General features: G+C 38.5%; 3 protein-coding genes across 5 annotated transcripts in view; 1 reads left to right on the forward strand and 2 right to left on the reverse strand.

The window, feature by feature from the left end:
* Nucleotides 1-23,781, reverse strand: part of LOC134826044 (uncharacterized) — a 93,205-nt gene extending 69,424 nt beyond the window's left edge. Inside the window, exon 1 of the mRNA XM_063838304.1 lies at nucleotides 23,777-23,781. The gene's annotated coding sequence lies outside the window, so the exon portion shown is untranslated. The remainder of the gene's footprint in view (nucleotides 1-23,776) is intronic.
* LOC134826055 (nucleoside diphosphate kinase homolog 5-like) overlaps nucleotides 1-26,449 on the forward strand; it is a 114,580-nt gene that overhangs the window by 85,109 nt on the left and 3,022 nt on the right. For all 3 annotated transcript variants that reach the window (XM_063838317.1, XM_063838316.1, XM_063838315.1), the window contains exons 2-5: nucleotides 455-614; nucleotides 820-917; nucleotides 1,044-1,151; nucleotides 1,304-1,404. In XM_063838317.1, the coding sequence (XP_063694387.1) occupies nucleotides 477-614; nucleotides 820-917; nucleotides 1,044-1,151; nucleotides 1,304-1,404 (445 nt within the window). In that variant the 5' untranslated portion in view covers nucleotides 455-476. The remainder of the gene's footprint in view (nucleotides 1-454; nucleotides 615-819; nucleotides 918-1,043; nucleotides 1,152-1,303; nucleotides 1,405-26,449) is intronic.
* The window catches only part of LOC134826057 (uncharacterized), an 80,055-nt gene that overhangs the window by 36,113 nt on the left and 17,493 nt on the right, over nucleotides 1-26,449 (reverse strand). The gene's annotated exons all lie outside the window — the stretch shown is intronic.

The raw sequence follows: 26,449 nt of genomic DNA on the forward strand, positions 1-26,449 counted from the left end.
TTACGAAACAGCAGAGGGGGGCTGCCTGCAAGGATTGTCTGGTTACACGACTCATGAGCCAGCTCCACTATTCAGAGGGGGCTGCTGATTAGAAATCACGACCGCTGCTGAATATATCAAAATTTAAAGAGAGCATCTGGCAGAGAACTAACAAATGAAAATTGGACATTTGTGGTTACTTTTTCCATTTGAAGTATAATATTATGTGTACTTGCTCTCTCAATCAGAGTTGTCATTTCTTATGATATTTAGTATTAACATTAGGTTGGTAACACTCCTAAGAAACTTAGTAGGCTGCTAGAATCTAGATCATTCGTCTGTTTTCAATTTATGTCAATACGCTGTGATGACTGATGTTAGTGGGGAGGCAGGGGGATGATAACGTTTATTCTATACATGGTATAAATATTAAATATTCGCTATCATTAGTTCACTTTTAATAGTATGATATTTTAGTTTAGCAAGGTCGAAGGAAAATGGAAGCTCCTGCAACATTTATGGAACAGCCTGCGATTTTCGTAGAGCGAACTTTGGCAATCATCAAACCAGATGCTATTGATCAGAGTGCTGCCATATTGCGGTTTATCGAGGACCATGGGTTCGCTATTCTTCAGGTTTGTTAAGCGACGAAAAAAACTTTAAATTGAGTACCGGAATACTTGGATTGCTACAATGGGTCCATTCCTAGTTACAAGCTCTGTATTTCATTTGTCATCACTTTTACATTACTTTTACAATTAATGTTAATTGTAAATAAACGAACAAACTGTAAGCTATGGCCGGGGTATCGCGTTTCCATATAAACGTGAACTTTTACAGCAAAGAAGACTCCACATGACGCCCGAACAGTGCAGTGATTTCTACGCAGAACATTACGGTAAAATGTTCTTCCCGTCCCTGGTCTCCTTTATGAGCAGGTGAACTATGATTGGAGCGCTATATTAACTCATCTTTACGTATTAAACATATGTTCATTGTTCAACACGTGCGTTATGATAACAATTTTATCTGCAATGTAATTTACTGAGCTCTAAATATTTCAGCGGCTCGATCATAGCAATGGTATTGGCCAAGGAGAACTGTATTTTGGAGTGGAGAGATCTGTTGGGGCCCACATCTTCTCACAGAGCTAGAGAAACTCACCCGGACAGGTTCTTATCTGTTCTTTAATATCATCTTACGCACATAATATCTGAATATCTGAATATCTGAATAACACTGTTTTGCTGTGCCCTGTATGCAAAGGACAATAGGCTGTATAGGCACATTTCATTCTCGAAGCAAATAAAAGTTTTTCGATCAGTCTACGAGCAATTTACGGTACAGACGACCAGAGAAACGCAGTTCACGGGTCCGACTCTCAGAAGGGAGCAGAGAGGGAAATACGGTTCTACTTCCCAGACGGTAAGTTGAATAACACCTTGTATTGGTATAAACATGCCTTAACAAGACGTCTGACAACTAAATTTCCGGTTTTTGTGAGAGCTAACATAACATATTAAATAATGCCTCTCTGGGCATCTCAACAAGACATTCACAGAAAATGAACAATTTACTAGAAAAGAACTTCGGATAGAAGCTACAAAAAATAACTCTGCAGAATGTTCACAAACATATCAAATCGTTGGAGAAATTACTCTGTAATAACCATAGCAACGACGAAACAATAATTTATAATTTTTTGCTCATTTCTACATTTGTCGCTGTGCCATCGAGTATATTGTACACTTTACATTGTACATTATAAAGTAGATTGAGTAATTTAAACTATCATGTACAGAGAGGCTAATGATACCATAACCACTGACGAGACTGCATACAAAAGTGTAACTAATGTTTTAATATTATGTGAAATTAAATCAATGAATTCACTTTTTATCTTCAGTAAATATTTACTAAAATTTCAAGTTCAAAATAGATGAAACGAAAGCAAGAACACACCTAGTAACTTAGTAAGTTAGTAATACAGTAAAATACTGATAACTGAATACTGACTAGAAGAAAACGCACGAAATGAGCTAGACTACACAACTACACACTAACAAATCTTCAGTGCAAGACATTTACTTCCGTATCGCTACACGATATTATTATGATAGATATTAAAGTTAGGGTAATGAGTAGGTAATGAGTTTGGTAGGAGTTGCTGTTGGAGATCGTGGACTTTATTCTCCTGAGTAATACCTACCTACATACAGAGACTACTACTATCAGTATTGTTACAGTATGTTGACAATGATAGGCCCACACACAGTACGAAATAAATACTTGTATTAACTGCGGAGGTGATTTTGTGTGAGGTGCAAAGTTCACTGTCATTGTTGAAAGTTCAACAATAACAGTGCACTGTGCACATCAGTTCTCAGCATTGAACATATTCTGTGTTATACAATTTAACACACGATATACGACTCGTATATATCGTATAATACGAGCCAATCAGTAAAATTAATCTATCTACTCACTAAAAACTGCACGTTAGCTGAAGAAATAAGGAATTTAATAATTGCATTACATCAGCACAGTATTACAAGGAACAGAAAATAACAATTTAAAAGACGGAAATAAGTGATTACCATCAGATCACCAGGTACACACAATTAAAAGACATGATTCAAAACAACTATTTAACTTAACGTGCATCACCACACTAGGCAAGCATTTTAGTGAACTTATCATGAATGATAAGCAACAGCGCTATCTTTAATTCAACAATTTGCTATGATATTTACTAGCATAATAATGTATGTACACATTAGCTGCATAAGATTACATACTTCTTGTTAAATAAGACTGCATTCCCCCTCTGCGTGATAATTCATAATTGTCCTAAGACACCATTTAAGTGCTCATAACACATAGTGTGTCGTGTTTTGATCATTGAGATTTTATTAACTCCAGCTCTGGTGTCTGGTAAGATAGTTACCATGGTTACACTCTTTATTTTTATTTTTCTATGAAATCAATACTTCCAGACAATGAGGAGAGATATCACAATATTAGGAATAAAATCCCCCGTTTTAAGAGCAAATATCACTTTAATAACACATTTTTATAATCATGTGGCAGCTGGCAACGTATGTAATATTGAGGATTAGATGGAACCTTTAACCTATTTGAGTATTTCACTGTCTCAATCTGATAAGCATATTAACCAATAAGGAGTAGTCAAATTTATCAGTTATCTGATTTTATATTGCACCTGAAACCTGCAACTTGCAACCTGCAACCTGCGACTTGCAACCTGCAAACTGCAGCCTGCAACACGTATCGAATTATTCAGTAACTGACAATTTGAATTGACTGGCTTGTTCTCGTTCCCGTGTCCGTCGTCTTTCCATTCTGGTCTTGTGTCTTTGTGTCTTTGTAGGCTGCAAACTGCAAGTTGCTGACCTTTGGACCTTATTAACCGGCTCAATCGCATCTTCTTTACTTGATTCCAGTCGAGTAGACCCTAAATTGGCTCTCAGAGTTACCACACTTGTAGATGACCGCCTTGTTATTGTATCCACACCTGAGCAAGTAATTACCGTACTGGTTTCAAATCTGAGCATTCTCATAGATGAGGTCCAGACCTTCCGTATCAGAGTTGTTAGATAGGAGCAGTAGAGCAAGGGGTTAATGACAGAGTTAATTGGGAGGATGACTATGGAGAATGTAGCGTACCAAGGAGAGGCATCCACTACATTGCAGTAATGCAGCGCAGACATTGTGATAAAAGGCACCCAAGAGAAAAAATCAGTCAAAATAATCATTGTCAGTTTTCGTTGCATGGCCAAATTTTTACCTCCATTTCTTTTTCCTTTCAACTGTCGTGTTGATGATAGTGATACGCTGTAAATCAATGCGTAGGAAACTACAATGATTATAAAGCAGAGTAAGTTCAAGAAAAGGACTGTAATGGAGTAGAAAGCTTGAGGATCTTCTGGAATTACAAAGAACTTAAAGAGACAGACCCCATCATTTCCGTAAAAGTGCAGCTTCACACCATTGACTCCACCGTAGTCCTGAGAAAACATGTTCCTGACTAGACGACTCACGGTAAACCACGGGAGATTTGGGTTTCCTCTGAACTTTGAATAGTATTTCTCAAGAATTGCGATGTGTTTTTGCTTTGTCGGGGCTCCTATGAATAATTTAATTTTAGAATCGTAGTACACACCGTTCACAAAGATGTCTTCAAGATAATCTACTATTGGTAGATATGATATCAAGAAGGTAAGAGCGAACATGAATACAATGAGGCCGCCAATAATGAGTTTGTTTTTTACTGGCAAATGATCAACCGGAGCTGAGAAAATGGTGACTGATTTAAGTCGTGCTAAACTTAACACTACCATAGCAAACAGGGATATTTGCGACCCGATGAAGCTGACAACACCCATAGCAGCACAGTAACCACTTGTTAGCCAGAGAAATCTTTCTTTGCAGTATTTGTCTTTAAGGAGAATATTCACAATAGATAAGACTATAAGATAAAGTCCAACCATAAGATCTCCAAGAGAAATCATTGCTATCATTAACCTGTTCAATAGTTTGAAAGAACATTTTATTCCTTTGATATGGTGATTTGATCTCAGTAGTACCACCATGTTGAACGATACTGCTAGAATCCCGACCACCCATGATGAAATGGTCAAGAAATATCCTTCTATTATCTTGGTTGAATGAACACATTCGTCAGAGAAATCACCACAATCATATTCACCATCATTAACGCTGCTAAATGGTATCATCTCTCCACTTTCTTTACATTGGAAATGATTGAGACAGTTGACTTCATCCGAGCCATCCCCACAATCGTCAACTAGATTGCATACTTTATCATAAGTTATACAGTAACCGTTGTTACAGGAAAATAGGTTACTTACATATTCACCCTTTATCTTTGTGGCTATTGTCAAATAGTTCTCCTCACTCAAAGTATATACCCTACGATCCTTAATGTTATGACAAGAATCGTGTTTAACAGGGGTCAAAATACATGGAACTTCATTACAGTATCCGGAACAAGTTAGATAAACATAAAGTTCTCCGTAAACGTAACTGCATTCATTGTTCGAAGAGGATGATATTGCGATATTCATCTTTCTTGGTTGAATCCCAAATGGGTGATCAGGTGCAACAAAATCAATACTTGAATGCAGATTAAGAGATCGGCTCTTTTCGAGATCTTCAAGTCCTGGCAGATAATACCCAATATAGAGTTTTCCTTCGTGGCTTACCATTGCTCGACTTTGTATCCTTGGTAGATTTCTTGAGACTTCACAAATCTCGGTTTCTTTTTTGCTAGCACTAGATCTGTCACAAATCTTGCCATATTCTTTAAAGCATTTGGAAATGTTGGAGCAGAAAAAAACTTCAGAACAGGGAGTTACAGAGTCCAGATACCTTTTAGTCCATCCTTCCCCACATACCTTCCAAGAGTCTTTATCTTCATCTTTCCCATTCAAACAATCCTCTTCTCCATCTACAACCCAGCTAAGAGGTATCAGCTGTTCTGTTCTCGGTGTACTGCTGGAGAATTTTCTTTCACAAGTCTGTTTTGTCAAGGATTTACAAATATAGTTGTCTTCGTCTTTGCCTTCTGGACAATCTTTGTGTCCATCACAAAATTGATGCTTGTGAATCACACACCCACCCTCTGCGGCATCACAATTCCTATCAAGTCCATTGTCACACAAACTGGTTTCTTTGCACAGTGCATATCGTGAAACATTTGTCATATAGCCATCAACTTTGCAGAGTAGTGGGGACTCTAAAACATGAGAACAGTTCAATTGATCTCTGTAATCCTGGCAAACAAGATAAAGCTCGTTGGGAACTGTGCATCTGTTACTTTGAATGAGGGTCAAGGTTTGTGATCCGAGATTTTCAGTGCTTGTGCAGGTTTCAGTTCCGATACAGTTGGCTTCATCTGAACCATCTAGACAGTCCTGATAACCGTCGCATAGGACTGCAGGGGGCACATAATCCGTACTCCAGGTATTGAATCCTATTCTTAGATGGAAGGTGTTTTTGCAGAATGTTCCAAAGTTATGATAGTCTTTGTTGCATCCAACTTCGTCCTGGCAAAGATAGCATCGGCATTTACCGTCACACTTTTGAGTCCTGTTAACCTGAAATTAATTTTCTTACTCAATTGTCTTAACAATTTGCATTATTTCAGCCCAGTTAGTTTTAGTTAATTTAAAACAGAGCTGGCAATAGTCTATGGAGCTTCAAGATACTCACGTATTCTTCGTTGTTGCAGACAAACATTTCATCTTCACAGAACTGTTCGTCAACGTTAGTGTTGGTACAGGAGCTCTGTCCATCGCATTGAAAGAAGTACGTCATCTCGTTTCCCCCTTAGTAAATTGTAATAAAACCTTGATGTAGAAATGATGCGAATGATGCCCTACAGTTGCATTGATCAGTCTTCCATACAATAAATTCAGATTTAAATTCATTGGCCAAAACATGTGTTGTTATATATGTAATTTTTACCTTGGCTGACATATTTGGGATTATACTTCTGCCACCATTCTCCCTTTTCGTTCAGATACCACGTATTTTCAAGGTAGTAATTACATATGAAGGAGCCACAGAGCATGGGACCATCCGTCTGATACTGGTACTGTGGACATGTCACGTGACCACAAACTTGATAGAATCCGGGATCATTCTCACAGATTGCTGTGTGTTCCTGCAATGAGAATGATTAAGTCTAATCGATCTGCTCGATGGAAATCATAGACAAATTTTTGATTAAGTTGAAAAGTACCCTCAAATAAGGACAACTCACCTGAAAATCACAGAGTTCGATAGGTACTTGGTAGTAGATATCAGAATGGGTACATTTGTAGTAAGATGTTCCGTTTATATTGCACTGCAACTTCAGGTAGTCTCTCACTTCCACTATTTTACATTCCCCATCTTTTATATCTGGGGTAATAAACATTTATAATGAATATTCAGTACAACGAAAACATTATGATCAACAGTAATCAGTAATGTTATCGTGGAGGTTTTATTAAGAGGGCAGGGGGGTCTTTATGAAATTTCTCTCGAAATTGATGTTATAGTTGTTTCTAATAGAGGGGAGTGATATCTATTTGCTACTTTCGGTCCCATGGAAAAATATTGTTCCTAGACGAAATTATTGCCCGTCAAAGGTCAGCGCTGATGAGTAATTGTATTTCGCGAGCGATTTTCAATCGCGCGCCCTGAAAATCGAGTCTAAAAATCTATCTTCTCCTACATTTTTTGAGCAATCACCTTGAAACTTTTAGGATATGTTCTAAGGACCATAATTTAGAAGATGTCACTCTTTTTAGAATTTCGAGATAGGCCTTTAAACATTTTTTATTCCATTTTGAAAATCTTGGACCTGGAAAAAAAGAGGTCCAAGATTTTCAAAATGGAATAAAAATGTTTAAAGGCCTATCTCGAAATTCTAAAAAGAGCGAAATCTTCTAAATGGTCCTTAGAACATATCCTGAAAGTTTCAAGGTGATTGCTCAAAAAATGTAGGAGAAGATAGATTGAAAATCGCTCGCGCAATACAATTACACATTAGCGCTGACCTTTGACCGGCAATAATTTCGTCTAGGAACAATATTTTTCCATGGGACCAAAAGTAGCAGATAGATATCACTCCCCTCCATTAGAAACAACTATAAAATCAATTTCGAGAGAAATTTCATAAAGACCCCCCTGCCTCCTTAATCAGTTTCGTTTTGCTGATGATCTGATTCGAAACATACCTGTTATATTGCGATAAGCAACAGTAATTTCAAACAGCAACATCATCATAGTCAGCATCGCAGCGATCGAGATGTTCATAATCGGTATTTTGATTGTTGGATCGTCCTCCGAGTTCGACTTGAAGTTGCAGCACAAATTCTAATCCATAACCGAAAGGCAATATTGTTATACAGGCTCTTTAATTTTAACAGGAGAACTTTATTGCTTATGCTGGTTGAGCGACATGGCATGAGTACAATTTAATGACATGAGCATTGAGCGCGAAAAATGTATTATGATGTAATGAAATCTATACAGAAAGGGCCTTGACCATTCCACAAAGCAAAAGGAGATAAGTTCCTCAATCTCTAGCTTACTAGAATCACCTCATTGATTCATGCATTCATTCACTATTATGCTCAAGGTAGGAATAAATCAGGGAAATATTAAATATCCAAAGCCTCAAATAAATATCAAAGGTCAGCTCCAACACAATATGCAGCGGCATCAAAGGGTGAGCAGCATTCATATATTCTTATTGGGGTAAACAACAAGAATTATAGGCAATCTGAGAAGCAATCGATAATTAAATAGCCTAAAGAAAACGGTTAACACGTGTAATGAATCCAAATGGAAAACATACCATGGCCTGGATCCATAATACCAAGGACTTGTTATAGTTATAAATGAAAAGCTCGAATATGATCTTGGCAAATCCCAGATCCAAAATAAAGTTACCTCGCGGTTTTATTATTATTTTATATACGTGTTCTAATGAGCCATTGATAAGTAGTTGTAGTCGACACAGCCTTGATGAGCTTCGAATAAAGAATGAATGTCAGACATAAGACAAAGAAACGTTTAACAATAGAGAGAGTTGAACTACTATCTCTATTGGTCAACGTTTCTTTATTTAATGTCTTATGTTCCACCGAAAAAAAGAGACAGAGAAGTATGGACAGTGTAACGCCTAAATTGTCGTTTAGATAGTGACAAGTTTTAATGCGTTTTTTTGCACACAAAACTTTATTCAGATGACAAACGAGGCTCCGTGTTCTATGATATACACATAACTATACGGTTTACACATAACATAATGTCCAGCTGATAATAGTGACTAAACTGTAGCTGGACAGTGGACAGCTGCCTCTGTATTCTTAGCTCCCGTCTATTATTCATGAGCGCACTGTAGTAGTACTAAAGATCAGAGCCCTAGTGGCTAGCACACCAAGACACAGGGAGGACAAGTGCCACTCAACTCCACATACTCATTATTATTCTGTTTTTATTTGTTAAATATTTATTAGGGCACATGAGTTTAACAAGTAGACAAGGTGCTAGACACTAAACACATGAGGAAATGCGTTTCATACGTCAGACAAATAAGGCCTCCAACAAAAATTGTTCTGATCGCTTTTTTGAAAGTGACTCAGGCCCCAGTGGATACCAAGCATAAAACATAATGCTTGACTAAATTCCGCCAGCAACGGCTTGAAAACAAGGGAAATGGGCCAAAATAGCTTTCTCATAATTAGATGTCTCAAATGGTTGACTGTAGAGTTTTCTAACAATATTGGTGTAATGAACCTCAGGTCATTACATTTTATACTCTGTTAGTCAGTGGAAAAAGCGAACAACCGATCAAATTCTCGGTGTTGTTTGGGAACAGTTAAATTTAAGTTTATCATTTCAGCATTTCTTTTTGTTTGTAACTTGAAGGAGACAATTTCATCTAAAATTTTCATATATATACATAAAATGAATAACATAGTATTGCCTATTGATCCGTATTAACAAGTGAGGTTTGACAACCCAGCCTTGTTTTAGACGTTGTTACATATATTCACTTTATAAATTCAATCGAATTTATAAAGTTATCAGTTCAAAACAATTCAAAGAGTGTTAACTCTTACATTTTCACGTGATGATTCTTCACTGGCAATAACTGATCCCCTTGTGTCCGGACTAATTGTATTTTCCTGCATCTCAACAGCACCTTCTAAGGGATTGTCGTCAGAATGCGAGGCACGGCGCCTGGCACAAGTCCATATGTTTGATTTTCGTATACGAGTACACACTTCTCCTATGTATGAATTGTAGAGCAGCGGGTTGATTACGGAGTTGATTGGAAGAATCAAGACAGAAAGAATTGCATACCATGGCGAAGCATCAAAAACGTGCATGTAATGCAGGACAGATACAAGTATGAATGGGATCCAACATAAAAAGTCAGTTAAAATCATCATCGCAAGTTTTCGTTGCATGGCTAATTCCCTTCTTCTAGATCTACTTCCTGCGTTATTACCAAGTCTTCTTGAAGAAGAAGTAGATTTTAGGTGAATGAAGGTATATGAAAATGTAATGATCAAAAAGGAAAGGAAATTGATCAACAGAACAGACAAGGAGTAAGAAGCCTGAGGGTCATCTGGGGTGACAAAGTATTTGAACAAACAGACCCCATCATTTCCGTAAAAGTGCAGCTTCACACCATTGACTCCACCGTAGTCCTGAGAAAACATGTTTCTGACTAGACGCCTCACGGTAGACCACGGCAGATTTGGGTTTCCTCTGAACTTTGAGTAGTACTTTTCCAGGATCGCAATATGTTTCTGCTTAGATGGTGCACCGATAAATAGTTTGATCTTGGGATTATAGAATAGACCATTTACGAAGAAATCTTCGAATTTGTTCATTAATGGAATATACGAGATCGTAATCGAAATGGTGAGCACTGTAAGTGCAATAGTGATCATGGCAACAAACTGTTTCAGAGGCATGGATCTGTTTCTATTGGATGGCATGCTTGTTCGACTCACCATTTTCATCCTGCTTACACCTAAAACTACCATAGCAAACAGTGATATCTGCGAACCAGTGGAACTCACGACTCCCATACCAGCACAGTATCCACTTGTTAGCCAGGTGAATCTCTCTTTGCAGTATGTGTCTTTGAGAAGAATATTCACAACTGACAAGACGATTAGATAAAGTCCGACCATTAGATCCCCGAGTGATATCAACAGAATCATTAACTGATTTAGGAGTTTATAAGGGCAATTCATGGCTTTCAACTGAGGGAGTGACTTAACAAATGTTACTGCATTCAAGATAAATGCAAGGATTCCAATAACCCATGAAACAACCGTCAGGAAAAGTCCATCAATGATCTGTTCAGTGTTCGAACATTCGTCAGAGAAATCACCACAATCATATTCACCATCATTAACGCTGCTAATTGGTATCATCTCTCCACTTTCTTTACATTGGAAATGATTGAGACAGTTGATTTCATCCGAGCCATCCCCACAATCGTCAACTAGATTGCATACTTTATCATACGTTATACAGTAACCGTTGTTACAGGAAAATAAGTTGCTTACATATTCACCCTTTATCTTTGTGGCTATTGTCAAATAGTATTTCTCACTCAAAGTAAATACCCGATGATCCTTAATGTTATGACAAGAATCGTGTTTAACAGGGGTCAAAATACATGGAACTTCATTACAGTATCCGGAACAAGTTAGATAGACATAAAGTTCTCCGTAAACGAAACTGCATTCATTGTTCGAAGGAGATGATATTGCGATATTCAACTTTCTTGGTTGAACCCCGAATGGGTGATCAGGTGCAACAAAATCAATACTCGAACGATTTTTAAGAGAAAAATCCTTCTCGAGGTTTTCAAGTCCTGGTAAATAGTGACCAATGAAAAGACATCCTCGATATCTAACCATTGCTTGACTTTGTATCCATGGGAGATTTCTTGAGACTTCACAAATCTCGGTTTCTTTATCACTAGTGCCGGCTCTGTCACAAAGGTTACCGTATTCTTCAAAGTTATAGGAAATGTTGGAGCTGAGAAAAACATCAGAACAGGGAGTTCTAGAGTCCAGATACCTTTTAGTCCATCCTTCCCCACAGACCTTCCAAGAGTCTTTATCTTCATCTTTCCCATTCAAACAATCCTCTACTCCATCTACAACCCAGCTAAGAGGTATCAGCTGTTCTGTTCTCGGTGTACTGCTGGAGAATTTTCTTTCACAAGTCTGTTTTGTCGAAGATTTACAAATGGAGTTGTCTTCGTCTTTGCCTTCTGGACAATCTTTGTGTCCATCACAAAACTGATGCTTGTGAATCACACACCCACCCTCTGCAGCATCACAATTCCTATCAAGTCCATTGTCACATAAGCTGGTTTCTTTGCACAGTGCATATCGTGAAACAGTTGTCATAAAGCCATCAACTTTGCAGAGTAGTGGGGACTCTAAAACATGAGAACAGTTCAATTGATCTCTGTAATCCTGGCAAACAAGATAAAGCTCGTTGGGAACTGTGCATCTGTTACTTTGAATGAGGGTCAAGGTTTGTGATCCGAGATTCTCAGTGCTTGTGCAGGTTTCAGTTCCGATACAGTTGGTTTCATCTGAACCATCTAGACAGTCCTGATAACCGTCGCATAGGACTGCAGGGGGCACATAGTCCGTACTCCAGGTATTGAATCCTATTCTTAGATGGAAGGTGTTTTTGCAGAATGTTCCAAAGTTATGATAGTCTTTGTTGCATCCAACTTCGTCCTGGCAAAGATAGCATTGGCATTTTCCGTCACACTTTTGAGTCATGTTAACCTGAAATTAATTTTCTTACTCAATTGTCTTAACAATTTGCATTATTTCAGCCCAGTTAGTTTTAGTTAATTTAAAACAGAGCTGGAAATAGTCCAAGGAGCTTCAAGATACTCACGTATTCTTCGTTGTTGCAGACAAACATTTCATCTTCACAGAACTGTTCGTCAACGTTAGTGTTGGTACAGGAGCTCTGTCCATCGCATTGAAAGAAGTACGTCATCTCGTTTCCACCTTAGTAAATTGTAATACAAAATTATATGTAGAAAATTCGTAATGTCTGTCTTTGATGCCCTACAGTTGATCATCGGTCTTCCATCTGACAAATTTAGATGTAACTTCTGTAGTACTATTGGCCAAAACATGTGATATTAAGCGCATTTTTACCTTGGCTGACATATTTGGGATTATACTTCTGCCACCATTCTTCCTTTTCGTTCAGATACCACGTATTTTCAAGGTAGTAATTACACATGAAGGAGCCACAGAGCATGGGACCATCCATCTGATACTGGTACTGTGGACATGTCACGTGACCACAAACTTGATAGAATCCGGGATCATTCTCACAGATTGCTGTGTGTTCCTGCAATAATAATGATTAAGTCTAATCAATCAGCTAGATAAAAGTCATAAACATTTTTTGATTAAAAAGTTGAATATGACCCTCAAATAAAGACAGCTTAATACCTGAAAATCACAGAGTTTGATAGGTACTTGATAGTAGATATCAGAATGAGTACATTTGTAATAGGTCGTCCCATTTACGTCACACTCCTGTTTCAAGTACGACATTACCTCCACAATCCGACAGTTCTTAGAAATTTCTGAGGATACAAATCATTTCATTGTATTGACACACTGTTTTGGAGTTGGGCTGCAAGTGTTGATTTTCGATTGACTTTTAAATGAGAAAATATTCAATTCTGAAAGTTCAACTAACCGTTCGCGTAGGTGATTCTTCAAAAATATACGTATAAGGGAGAAAATAACTAAATACTTAATATAATAATGTATGTTATTAAACCTTACCTGTGGCACTAGAAATATCATTTGCACATTGTGTGGGTTCCACGAACACAGAAATAAGGACTGCAGCTACTGTCACAAATATATTATTCATAATCTGAACCAATGTCTGAATATTCCTAAAGCAGAATTTATTTCGATAAATAAAATTATTGATTTATGTGTCACTGGTCTGGCCCCAATTTAAAATCACAAAAATCTTGACGTTGTCAAAAAATATTTGTTCGCCTTTCCGCAATCATACAAATTAGGAACCGACCGGTCTAGGGTTTGGCTGCCGGACCGGAATTGAAACGACCAGATATCAATCTATTTTCCGGTTTGCCGGATTTTTCCTGGCCGGAACCGGGTAATAAAAAGAGGAAATTTGAGGCTGCCGGAAATTGCCGGAAAATAAAATTAATCCTTGATTGTGGGTTTTTATCAATTATAATATTAAAAGCCATGTGGACACAATAAAAAACTTACAGTCCGACTATAAAATGTGTTCATGCCCTATCGGCTATCTCAAATTTCAACCAATGGTTGATATGTTGTGCGAGCAGTGCAGAGGTCACTGATTGATCTATTGTATGAGCAGAGCTAGAGCCTAGAAGGAGAAACGGGTTGGAATAAAATCAAAACGCACATTTCAAGAATTCACAACATTTTGCGTAGCACAAATGAAGAAATTGTTTTAGAAGTAAAACCCAAAATTCAGCATGTTCGTGGTGTCTTTATAACCGAGGATAATATCCATAGTTTTTTAATAGCATAATGGCCTTTATTTCCAAGCCTTGGTATAAGGGGAGTTAGTAACGGGTTTGCTTGCCACAAAAAAGAAGGAACCCTCTGCTAACTGCTTGCAATGTTCATGAATAAAGCATTATTTTTGTCATTGGTCTTGGACTTTGCAGATGATATAGCACTTATATATCCGAGGACATGGACAAGGCTAACGAGTTTCTGCTCCGAGTAGTATCGGCGGCAGCGAGCGTGGGGCTACACATACACGAAGGCAAAACCAGGGTTATGACATTGAATATGGAGGATCGATATAGCGACCTCCAAAGCTGATCTTGTAAAGCCATAGAAAATGTGGATGATTTCATCTAGTTTAGGCTCCTGGATTGAGAGCACAGATAGGGAGATAAGGGTTAGAAAGGGAAAAGCATGGGGTGCCCTACATAGACTGAAGGATATCTGGAGATCCAAACTCTCAAAGAGCCTTAAGACTAGATTGTTCATAGCGGCTTGTGAGTCAGTACTGCTCTACGGATTAGAAACCTGGACACGGACAAAGGCTCAAGAGAAAAGTTTGGACGGGACATACACAAAGATGCTGCGCATGGTGCTGGGTATCTCATGGAAGGGCAAGGTCAGACGGTCAGCAATATAAATTTGTATGGTTGCCTACCAAGGCTGTCAAACAAGTTACGAAGCATGAGATTAAAAATGGCGGGACACTGCATCAGACATCCTGAGCTACTTGCCAGTGATTTAGTCTTATGGGAACCTATGCATAGTAAAGCACAGCAAGGCCGACCAAGACAAAGTTCGAGGCTGGGCCAAGATGGCCCACGAAAGCATAGCATTGGGATGTTCTGCCTACATCTGGGGTGTGGCAACCCTGTGAAAGGTTGCCGGTGAAATCAGAGTGACTGGTGGAGGATGGTGTATAGAGTGACATGATTCAAAATAATACGCTTATTTGCCAGCTGGGTTTGGAAGAGTAGTAAGAGACGAGACAGCAAATGAGTTAATACTCTAAGTCACCCCAGTCTGATCCAGCTCTTCCGGCACATTTAGGCGTTTGGTGCGGTTAGCGAAATTGATAATCGTGGTGATGTGTTGGTTGTCGAATATGTCATTGACAGAGAGGTAGTAGTCTTGGAAATATTGGCCTCTAATTTGGGCAATAGCCGGACACTGTCCAAGGAAGCGTGAGACAGTTTCCTCTCCGTCGCCGCACATAGGGCAAGCAATGGTGTTTGATTTGCTAATAGTGTGAAGGTGTTTGTTTAGGCCGCAGTGACCCGTGATGAGGTGAACTGCAGTTCTGTAATCTTGTCTGTTGTTGCTGAGTGTAGTGTTGAGGTTTTTGATGATGTTGGCGTGTTTATGGCCAAGTGTCAGTTTGGTGTGTACAAAGTTACTTGTCTATGTTACTGAAGGAAGTTGGGACAAACTCTAAAGAGGAACTGCGAACACTGATGCGGGACAGGGATATATGGAGGGGCTTATCTGGCGTAGATCGGAATTATTTCCAACATAGTAGTAGTAGTAGTGGTCTTGGTAGCTACTTCGACTCTTTTTGATACACAAAATCTGACATGAACGGGTCTATAACATTCGCTGACAGATAACAAGCTACAGTGAACTCACTGGTCACTGAGAGCACTGACTGGATGTCCATTAGCAATAATTCAGACAAAAATATGCATGTCAGGAACATTTAAAAAAGAAATTTCCAGTTGAATATCCGGTCAAATTCTTGAAAACCGGACCGGAACCGGATACAAAAGCCGGATATCCGGCCGGAACCATATTCTGCCGGATATCCGGTTAGTTCCTAATACAAATGATAACCTTGTAGTTCGGTATTAGTTAGAGATAGAAATTTAAAATTCAGGCAACATGGATTTGATGCTAAAAGTGGTTTCCAAGGAAACGGACGAGGTTCCAAGTAGAGGTGAATATTCCCTCAATAGCTTCGAGAACAATGTTTCAGAAACAAAATTAAAGGGTACGGCAATGAAAACCATGGCCATTTGTCACTACATCTGACATCATTTGACATTTACCTATGGATTTATCAGTAAAGCAGTAAGGCTTACAAATTCATTAAAAATTCTTTGTGTCATCACGGTCTGAAGGATAAATGAATAATGTTTTTCTTTCAGTCACTATTACTCTATTATCACAGATTGTCCACAGACGTAGTGAGCTACGGCAATAATGAAAACTGAGTCATCTGTTCAAAAGAACAGATGTCCTGAAGCTAATGTCTCATACTCATGACCAAATGACCACAATTAATACAATAAAGTAGACATATTGTGTGTATGGTATAATAACAACTTGATGCAATAATAGCAATATGATACAATAATGCATCTTATCTAGTCCATTCATTTATGGACATTGGGTAGGTCCCTGCAAATTTCAGATACTCCTGAAACTTTGAACAGACATGAGGACCTCCCTAATGGTACTAGGATTTTTACAAGGATTACAAGGATTACAAATTAGAAGCTATATTACAATCCTAATACTAAATTTAGTCAAAGCAATATAATATTCGTATATATATATATATATGTATATAGTAATAATAAGTTCAGTAAGATTCGTCAATGTCATATAATGTTAAGTAGTTTTCGAGCGAAAGCTGTTCAGTTTCATATCTAGAAGTCTAGAGGAGTAGAAAAAGTGTAAAACATGGGGCCTTGTATGATCCGTTAAACAGTTTAGATTTTCTACTTCAAGCTTGGTTTTTTATTTAAAAGATTGTTTGACAAGAAGTGTCGGCTTAAGGCTTATATTTTGCGTTACTTGCGTTATATTACTGGAATGATGATGATGGTTGGTATGATTGAACGATTTCCAGTTGGATCCCCCTTTTTACCATGGGTAGCGGCCCAGGAGGGCCACGATTATATTGAGCTTAGACGAAATTGACCCTTTGCTTCTGAAGGTCGTAAAGATTTCGGAATGGGCTTAAACAAAGCCGCATATGCATGTTTATTATACAAGTTATATAGAAGTTATTGATAATAATGTAGCCTAAAATCCCTAATTTTGGAGAAATTCGCCAAAAACCATTTTGGGTGTGACGCTGAGCCTGTTATACTAAGTTTTGATAGGGATCGGACAAGTAAAGATAGAGTTTTCAGATAAGCTGCACAAGAACCGCAATTATATCTATAATAATGGTCACAGGGAAGAAGTTGAAACTATACTTTGATATTCAGTTTTTATCGCATCAAAAATCCATCCTTATCCTTAACGAATATAATACATAATGCTGCCGATTTCGATGTAAAACAATAAACACAACGTAATGACAACAAACCGATCATAATGTCGTTCCAATAATGTTCAAGTACTTGCACGTGAGCGTAACAACCCTCGCTACTACGCAACTTCCTATTTATCGTCTAATTTGCACGTGGGCGGTAGTACAGACAGAGAGAATCTTTCGAATTATACATATATTTATAATATAGTCATATCCTGTCCAAGAAGAATTCGTTGTAACTAAGTAGATACAAATTACGAAGAAACGTATTATACCTTAAAATGCTTACTTTTTGAGTTATTGGAGGAAAACTGATTTTCGGTTCCAGAAATAGCCATTTCTGCTTCCCGTTTTTGCCAATAACTCGAAAAGTATTTGCACTTTTGGTCATACGTTGCTTCATGAAATGTAGATAAACATGGCTATTGCAAACAATCTGCACTAAGTAAAGAGTGGGACGATAAAATCATAACTTACGGTTGGGAGAGCTGAGCTCATGATACACGGCACTTTGTTTAGCCAATACAATACGACAATACAACACGACCTTGCAGATTAAGGAAGAGAGGCCCACTGTGCACAATTTCCAGGATATTGCGTGTCGCTTGATGGCATCATTTTAAACGAGTCTCTATGGTGGTTACAGTAAACTCACAATTTAATTTAATTCCGTTGCCAAGGATGCTTAATGCTTATTGCTTAGTATGCTAAGTATAACCGACGGGCAATCTACGAACAGCTATTTTTCGATCAATAACGAAAGATAGCGCAAGGAATTTCGATTGAGGATCACCAAAAGATTTAAAAACTTAATAAAGGAATTCACAAGAAGCTAGAGCTCAAGACAATGACGTGCCCTAACCCTTAGAATGGGCACTAACTAGGAGCCGAGCTACAATCCCTTGTCTTACCATACGGCGGGCTACCCCCACGTTAGAAGAAGTAGCAATAATCCCGTACACATTACACAAGGTGCAGTGGGGAGAATAAAGGTTTATATACTTTAAATAATAAGTGTTATCATGTATGTTGTACGGTATTACTGCAATATGTTACTGAAATATAGCGCTTTTTACCTCATGAAAAAAAGGCGATCCATTCAAAGGTATGGTTGGTAATAAATGCATTATTTTAATGCGTAGGCAGTCCCCTGACAGTGGCCAATTTTTTAACGCTTTCCCCTCCACGAATTTATATGGGTTAGTTTTAGAATTTGGCGGATACCTGGCACAAACTAGAATTGTATTTTATATTTTGAGTAATGCATAAATTAGGGATGCTGTTATTGCTGACAATTTAGAAAACTCGATTTTGTCAAAGTTAAAAGAGTATGTACTACTAATTACTATACAGTATACAGTATAAATGGAACATGGAAAATCTACATGCACGATAAAATAAAATTATGACCGTTCATAAAATGGGACGATTATATAGGTTAATTTAACTCCTCACAGAATACACATTCGGCAAATGTAGTTTTAAGCATCCGTCTCAGGTATTGCACATATCTCCTTTGTATTCGGGACCTCGTCTGATGCATTAACCATGGTTGATGCAGTTATCCGTCTCTTCATCCGAAGAGCATGGCGCTCAGCTCTGGGGAGCAGAGGTGGAGGAGATAGTATGGAAATCCTAGAAACCCTCTCATTCTTTATGGGAAAGGTGGTATTTTCTGGCAGAGAGACCTCGCGACTATTAATTTCTTTTTGTGTTATTGTGTTTTTGTCTACGGTTTCTTCAATAAATTGTGAACTGTGAATTTTTACCAGCTTCTTTGAGGATACCCAAAGTTTTTCTAATAGTGTACTAAGGTAGGGATCGTAAAGTAAAGGATTGATGACGGAGTTGATAGGCAGGATCAATATAGAGAATGTTGCATACCAGGATGTTGCATCTACAATTAGAAAGTAATGTAATGTAGAAACAACGATAAATGGAACCCAACAGAAAAAATCTGTCAAAATGATCATTGTTAATTTCCGTTGCAATGAAGAACTTCGGTTTCGAACAGCTCCTTCGGGCATTGAGAATTCCCCCAAGTATCTTAAAGAAGATATGGACACGATGTTAATTAAGACGTACGAAGAGGTTATTATGAAAAAGCATGCAAAGTTTATTACAAGAATCGTCAAAGTGTAGAAGGCTTGAGGATCTTCTGGAGTTACAAAGAACTTAAACAGACAGACCCCGTCATTTCCGTAAAAGTGCAGCTTCACACCATTGACTCCACCGTAGTCCTGAGAAAACATGTTCCTGACTAGACGCCTCACGGTAGACCACGGGAGATTTGGGTTTCCTCTGAATTTTGAGTAGTACTTTTCCAAGATTGCAATATGTTTTTGCTTTGAAGGAGCACCTATAAAAAGTTTAATGCGCTTGTCGTAGTAAAGTCCATTAACAAAAACGTCCTCCAGTCTATCTAAGAGTGGCAAGTATGATATCAAGAAAGATGCGAGTAACACGACCACCACCAGTACTATTGCAATACATTTATATCTTTTGCTTCCATTTCCGCCTGGTCCCACTCTTCCTACTGTCATAAACCTACCCAAGCTTAACACTACCATAGCAAACAGTGATATCTGCGACCCAGTGGAACTCACGATCCCCATAGCAGCACAGTACCCACTCGTTAGCCAGAGAAATCTCTCTTTGCAGTATGTGTCTTTGAGGAAAATGTTTACAATAGATAAGACGATTAGATAAAGTCCGACCATCAGATCTCCGAGTGAGATTAGGAGAATCATCAATCTGTTTAGGAATTTTGATGGACATACATAATCCCCCAACTGAGTAATTGATCTCATGAAAATTATGACATTGAACAGAGTGGCGAGAACGCCAATAATCCACGAAATTACTGAAAGATACGGTTGATCAATAATAGATTTAGTGTATGAGCATTCATCTGAAAAATCCTCACAATCATACTGGCCATCATCAACGCTGTTCAGTGGTATAATTTCTCCAGTTTCTTTACATTTAAAATGATTCAAGCAGTTGATTTCATCTGATCCATCTCCACAGTTGTCAACGAGATCACAAACCTTATCGTATGTAACACAATAACCATTATTACAGGGAAAAAGGTTGCTAACATAGTTTCCTTTCTTCTTTGAAGCAACTGTCAGATAGTTTTTACCGCTTAATGTGAACACCCTATTGTCCTTGATATTGTGACAAGAGTCAAATTTAACGGGCTTCAAAATGCAAGAGGCTTTGGAGCAAAATCCACTGCAACTAAGGTACACGTAAAGCTCTCCATAAGCAAAACGACAGTCAGAGTGAAATGTAGATGGCATTGCAATTGTTATAAGCTGTTGTGGTACTCCAAATGGTTCATCTGGTGAAGTGTACTGTGTGGTTAAGTGTTTGTCGAGATTAGGATTCAACTCCAGATTCTCTAATCCTGGTATATGGTGACCTATAAACATCTGTCCTTCATGTCTCACTATCACCTGATTTGGTATCTTTGGGAGATTTCTTGAGACTTCACAAATGTCAGTTTCTTTATCGCAAGTACCTGTTCTGTCACAAAGATAACCATATTCTTCGAAGGCTTCGGAAATGTTGGAGCAAAGGAAAACGTCAGAACAAGAAGTTCTAGAATCAACGTATCTTTTACTCCATCCTCGTCCACAGACCTTCCAAGAGTCTTTATCTTCATCTTTCCCATTCAAACAATCCTCTACTCCATCTGCAACCCAGCTAAGAGGTATCAGCTGTTCTGTTCTCGGTGTACTGCTGGAGAATTTTCTTTCACAAGTCTGTTTTGTCAAAGATTTACAAATGGAGTTGTCTTCGTCTTTGCCTTCTGGACAATCTTTGTGTCCATCACAAAATTGATGCTTGTGAATCACACACCCACCCTCTGCGGCATCACAATTCCTATCAAGTCCATTGTCACACAAACTGGTTTCTTGGCACAGTGCATATCGTGAAACAGTTGTCATAAAGCCATTAACTTTGCAGAGTAGTGGGGACTCTAAAACATGAGAACAGTTCAATTGATCTCTGTAATCCTGGCAAACAAGATAAAGCTCGTTGGGAACTGCGCATCTGTTTCTTTGAATGAGGGTCAAGGTCTGTGATCCGAGATTTTCAGTGCTTGTGCAGGTTTCAGTTCCGATACAGTTGGCTTCATCTGAACCATCTAAACAGTCCTGATAACCGTCGCATAGGACAGCAGGGGGCACATAGGGGGCGTACCAAATTATAAAACCAATCCTCATGTTAAAAGTATTCTTGCAGAGAATCCCATAATTCTGATACTCTTTACTGCATGCAACTTCGTCTTCACATAAATAGCATTTGCATTCTTTATTACATACTTCCCTTGCGTCAACCTGTGGAATGAAACCATTACAATTATTGGTAATATTTTCGCAGTTAAAAAATAAGCATAATTTCAAAATGTCGTGTATGACCATGATATCCTCAACCTTTCCGACAGATTCTCTAATTTAAAGGCTTTGATATCTTTACTTACATATTCTTCCTCCTCTTTTTCATTACACACGAACTTTTCCTCGGGACAGTCTTGTTCATCCACTTGTGTGTTGCTGCAAGAAGGTTTACCATCGCAGTGGAAATTATACGTCATCTCGTTTCCTCCTGAACATATTGCTATTTGGTGCGGAGACATGGGGCCATATATAGGTTTGGAGTTTTCAACTATGTTTTGAACGATCCTGTCACGAAATCACATCATTAATATTATTTACCTTGACTGACGTTTCTAGGGTAACCAGGTCTCTGCCACCATTCCCCATATTCATTCTGATACCACGTGAGCTCCTGGTAGTAGTGGCACATGAAGGAGCCACAGAGCATGGGACCATCCATCTGATACTGGTACTGTGGACATGTCACGTGACCACAAACTTGATAGAATCCCGGATCATTCTCACAGATTGCTGTGTGCTCCTGTAATTGGAATAATTTTATACAAATTAAATGCGGAATAAGCATCTAGAAATTTCCTTGATGAAGTTGAAAAACCCTTAATTTCGACAGCTCACCTGAAAATCACAGAGTTCAATAGGTACTTGGTAGTAGATATCAGAATGGGTACATTTGTAGTAAGATGTTCCGTTTATATTGCACTGCAGCTTCAGGTAGTCTCTCACTTCCACTATTTCACAGTTTTCTGGAGTTTCTGCAGATTAAAGGGGGCAGGGGGGAACTTTATAAAATTTCTCTCGAAATTGATTTTATAGTTGTTTCCGATAGAGGAGAGTGATATCTATCAGTGCTTTTGGTCCCATGGAAAAATATTGTTCCTAGCCGAAGTTATCGCCGGTCAAAAGTCAGCACTCATGTGCAAAATGGCGCGCGATTTTCAATCGCGCGCCCTGATAATCGAGTCTAAGCAATCACCTTGAAACTTTCAGGATATGTTCTAAGGACCATTTAAGAGATTCTTAGAAGATAGGCCTTAGAAACATTTTTATTCGATTTTGAAAATCTTGGACCTCGTTTTTTGACGATTTTTCCAGGTTCAAGATTTTCAAAATCGAATAAAAATGTTTATTAAAAAGTTTAGTAACCATATAATTTTGTACAGAAGTTCTCCTACCTTCCAATTCTATTGACGTAGTTGCAACGATGATAGTGTAAAACAGCCCCCATAATAAGATAGACATAATCACTGTCAACTCTGAACACTTCCGATTAGTCACAACTTATATAGTTGATAAGTGAAATAGTCAGAGGTTAAAACTTGAAATGTTGAGAAGCTCAAATATTTAAATACGAACTCGTTTACTGTTTGCACCGAGCCAGAAAGATCAGATAGCGTACGTGACCTATCTAAAACTAGGGAACCAAGGAGCTATGCAGTTATAAATAAACAATAAACAACAACGACAATCTGTGGAAAAAAGGAAATTTTTCAGTACTAATTGTGGGAGAATTAGTGGTTTAAAGCTGCTGAATGATTCCTACTGTGGTGAATAAAGTTCGACAAAACCACAAAACATCATGGATTATATTCAAAGAGATGTAGTGTGTGATTCCATGCAGCACTTAGAGGAGGAAGCACAGACTTAACTGTTCAAACTGCCCGAGTTTGATAAATGAGTGTATACTGTTTAATGGGCGCTATGTACCGCCCATCTGAGTGAGAGCAACTTCAGATGGTTCTCTCTATTTCTCTCTGAGAACGCCAGCTGCTGCTTGTTAATGCAACATTTCGTGAGTCAGTCAATAGAATTGAAGAAAAGGTAACTTCTTGAAAAACATATGTTCCTAGTTGATACGACTTTATTCAAATATCAGACAATTTTGAGTTTGTCAGAAGTGACACTGACACGATAATAAAACTGTAGCTAGTATATATATAGCTATAGTATATATACTATAGCATTATATATAATGTATAGCTACTGCTCTCAATAAATGGTGCGAACTGATTCAAACATTTGCCCAGTGTTATCCGCAAATTACAATTGCCGCTCATTATACACAACTTGTTACTTAGGGTCCTATAATACTGTGAAAATGTGTGATTGCACTGCCAAAAGAGTTGTTATCTCAAGCGCGGGAGAGCTAGAAACATTTGAGCCTACCAGAGAAATTTAAGATATTTGCTAGTCGTACATTTACTCATTAGTAAGGCAAAAATACATTAACGTAAGCCTGATGACTGACGGACAACTGAGATCCAATCCATCCTAAAATATTACCTTATCTTAATATATTATAACATTACTAAATACAACAAAATATTCAATCAAGCTAATGCCCAGAACACTTAGCATGAATTTGCTCAGCAGCAGCTCCATAAGCTCTTTAAAAAATTCAATCAGTGCCTATCTGACAGAAAAACAAATGAGCCAAATGAACAGGTTCCTGGTAGAGGAGAGGTCTAACTTGGTTGCCTTTTTCTTTGGGACACCCCTGTATGGTGAATATGTGTAACTGAATTATTGAGAAGGGATGCCAGAGGCTCGAACCCTCTGCGTAGTAAATATTTCAAGTTTTTAGTCATTGTTTTCTGAAATAAAGAAATACACTGTCTTTACACTGAACATTACAATATTGAACACTTGAACGATAAAAAGGTTTCAGTTTGTGTAACTTAGTCTAGTATTTGGAAGATGGTATAATGTTATGTCCAGGGAGGCTTCTGACGGCTTCGACTTTGTCACGTGACAGCGTTTATCTAAAGTATACGGTACTATATAGTCTAACTAGAGAACGTGAATATTTAGATAATAACCATTGCATTAAGATTGTTAATCCTTTAATCACATTCGACACATACAAAACTTAAATTCAGTCACGAGATATTAAAAACAATTATCAATATCGCAAAAGATTCTCCATTGCATCAACTTGTAGACCATTAATAAGAAGTTCCCCGATGAACTACTACTACGGGAGAGCTAAGATTTATATTGTATAAGTTATTTCGGCAACGAATACACTGCTAGGGTTATTGAGCAACATCTGTTTATTGTTCATAGACCAATTAATAGTTGCACTGTTGAATATTTAATAAAACCTCAAGAAGGCAAAATAAAGTTCTTTAATCTTTTAATGGTCGATTGGTAAGAGTCTACAAAACCATTTCAATTCAGTTGTACCGGTTATGGGACAACATTTACCCGAGCAAGAAGACAAGAAAACAGAACAACTTCTTACTAGGTCAGGCTCCTTCTGTTGCGTAATATTCACAGAATACTGTCACACAGATTATAAGGCTATAGTTATAAGAGTCAATAAACAAAGCACGTCAGGATATGATATTTGATAAGCAGGCGCGAACTGTGTCATGGCTAATCTATTACTGGGGTTAGGGTCCCCGGCCTTCTTAAACCTATTAAGCTATTAGCATTTATATTTTAGCAGCCAGTGCGTAGGTTGCTGCTCGTTACCAAAATATGGCAACCATTTCGTCAGAATTATAAGATTATGAGTTAAATGGGTTGAAAAGTGGTTGTCATTTAACAAATGCAGCTTGAAGCGGAATCATGTCTAGATAACTAAAATAGTCCAGTCTGGTGTAAGGTAATCAGCTCTCAAGGAGAGCTCCGTCTTGTAAAGGTGCCAGCGATCTTCAAGTCGCGCATCCATATATTCAAACCGCTCTAAGACCACAGCACTTGATGTGCTATCATTGTCCCCGGCCGTTTACATAATGAGTCATTATCACGTACGTCCTAAATTGGGGGGGGGGGGGGGGGGGGGGGGGGGTGGGCCGGGGGTGGGGTGGGTTTTGATAATACATACAGGCAAAGTAGAGACTAAACGATAAGTTGGTTCGCACGAAATATGCTTAATATTCCCCAACGAATATCCGAGTAGAACCCTGCAACTTGAGTTGGACATCTGAAATATGAAAATAGAAAATAGCAACTACTATAGTACCTCATTTGATACAAGTATAAATCTACTGTTAAAAGGGATCTAGTTACTTCAGACTAAGTGAAATATTGCTACATAATCTAGGTTATTCTGCCGAATGAACCACTTTAGTTAACACATGAATCCCAGGCAACTGTTGGTTCAGCAGTATCATCTTTCTAGCCCAAATGTGGCAAGTACAGTAAGCGACCAGTAAGTGACCAGTACAGTACGTGACCAGTACAGTAAGCGACCAGTAAGTGACCATTACAGTACGTGACCAGTACAGTGCGTGACCAGTGCGTGACCAGTACGTGACCAGTACTGTACGTGACCAGTAAGTGACCAGTACAGTAAGCGACCAGAACAGTACGTGACCAGTACAGTAAGTGACCAGTGACCAGTACAGTGCGTGACCAGTGCGTGACCAGTACGTGACCAGTAAGTGACCAGTACAGTAAGCGACCAGAACAGTACGTGACCAGTACAGTAAGTGACCAGTGACCAGTACAGTGCGTGACCAGTGCGTGACCAGTACGTGATCAGTACAGTGCGTGACCAGTACAGTGCGTGACCAGTACAGTAAGCGGCCAGTAAGTGACCAGTAAAGTGCGTGACCAGTACAGTGCGTGACCAGTGCGTGACCAGTACGTGACCAGTACTGTACGTGACCAGTGCGTGACCAGTACAGTAAGCGACCAGAACAGTACGTGAC

Source organism: Bolinopsis microptera, chromosome 1 (assembly GCF_026151205.1).
Source record: "Bolinopsis microptera isolate Bmic1 chromosome 1, MBARI_Bmic_1.0, whole genome shotgun sequence".
Classification (NCBI taxonomy): domain Eukaryota; kingdom Metazoa; phylum Ctenophora; class Tentaculata; order Lobata; family Bolinopsidae; genus Bolinopsis; species Bolinopsis microptera.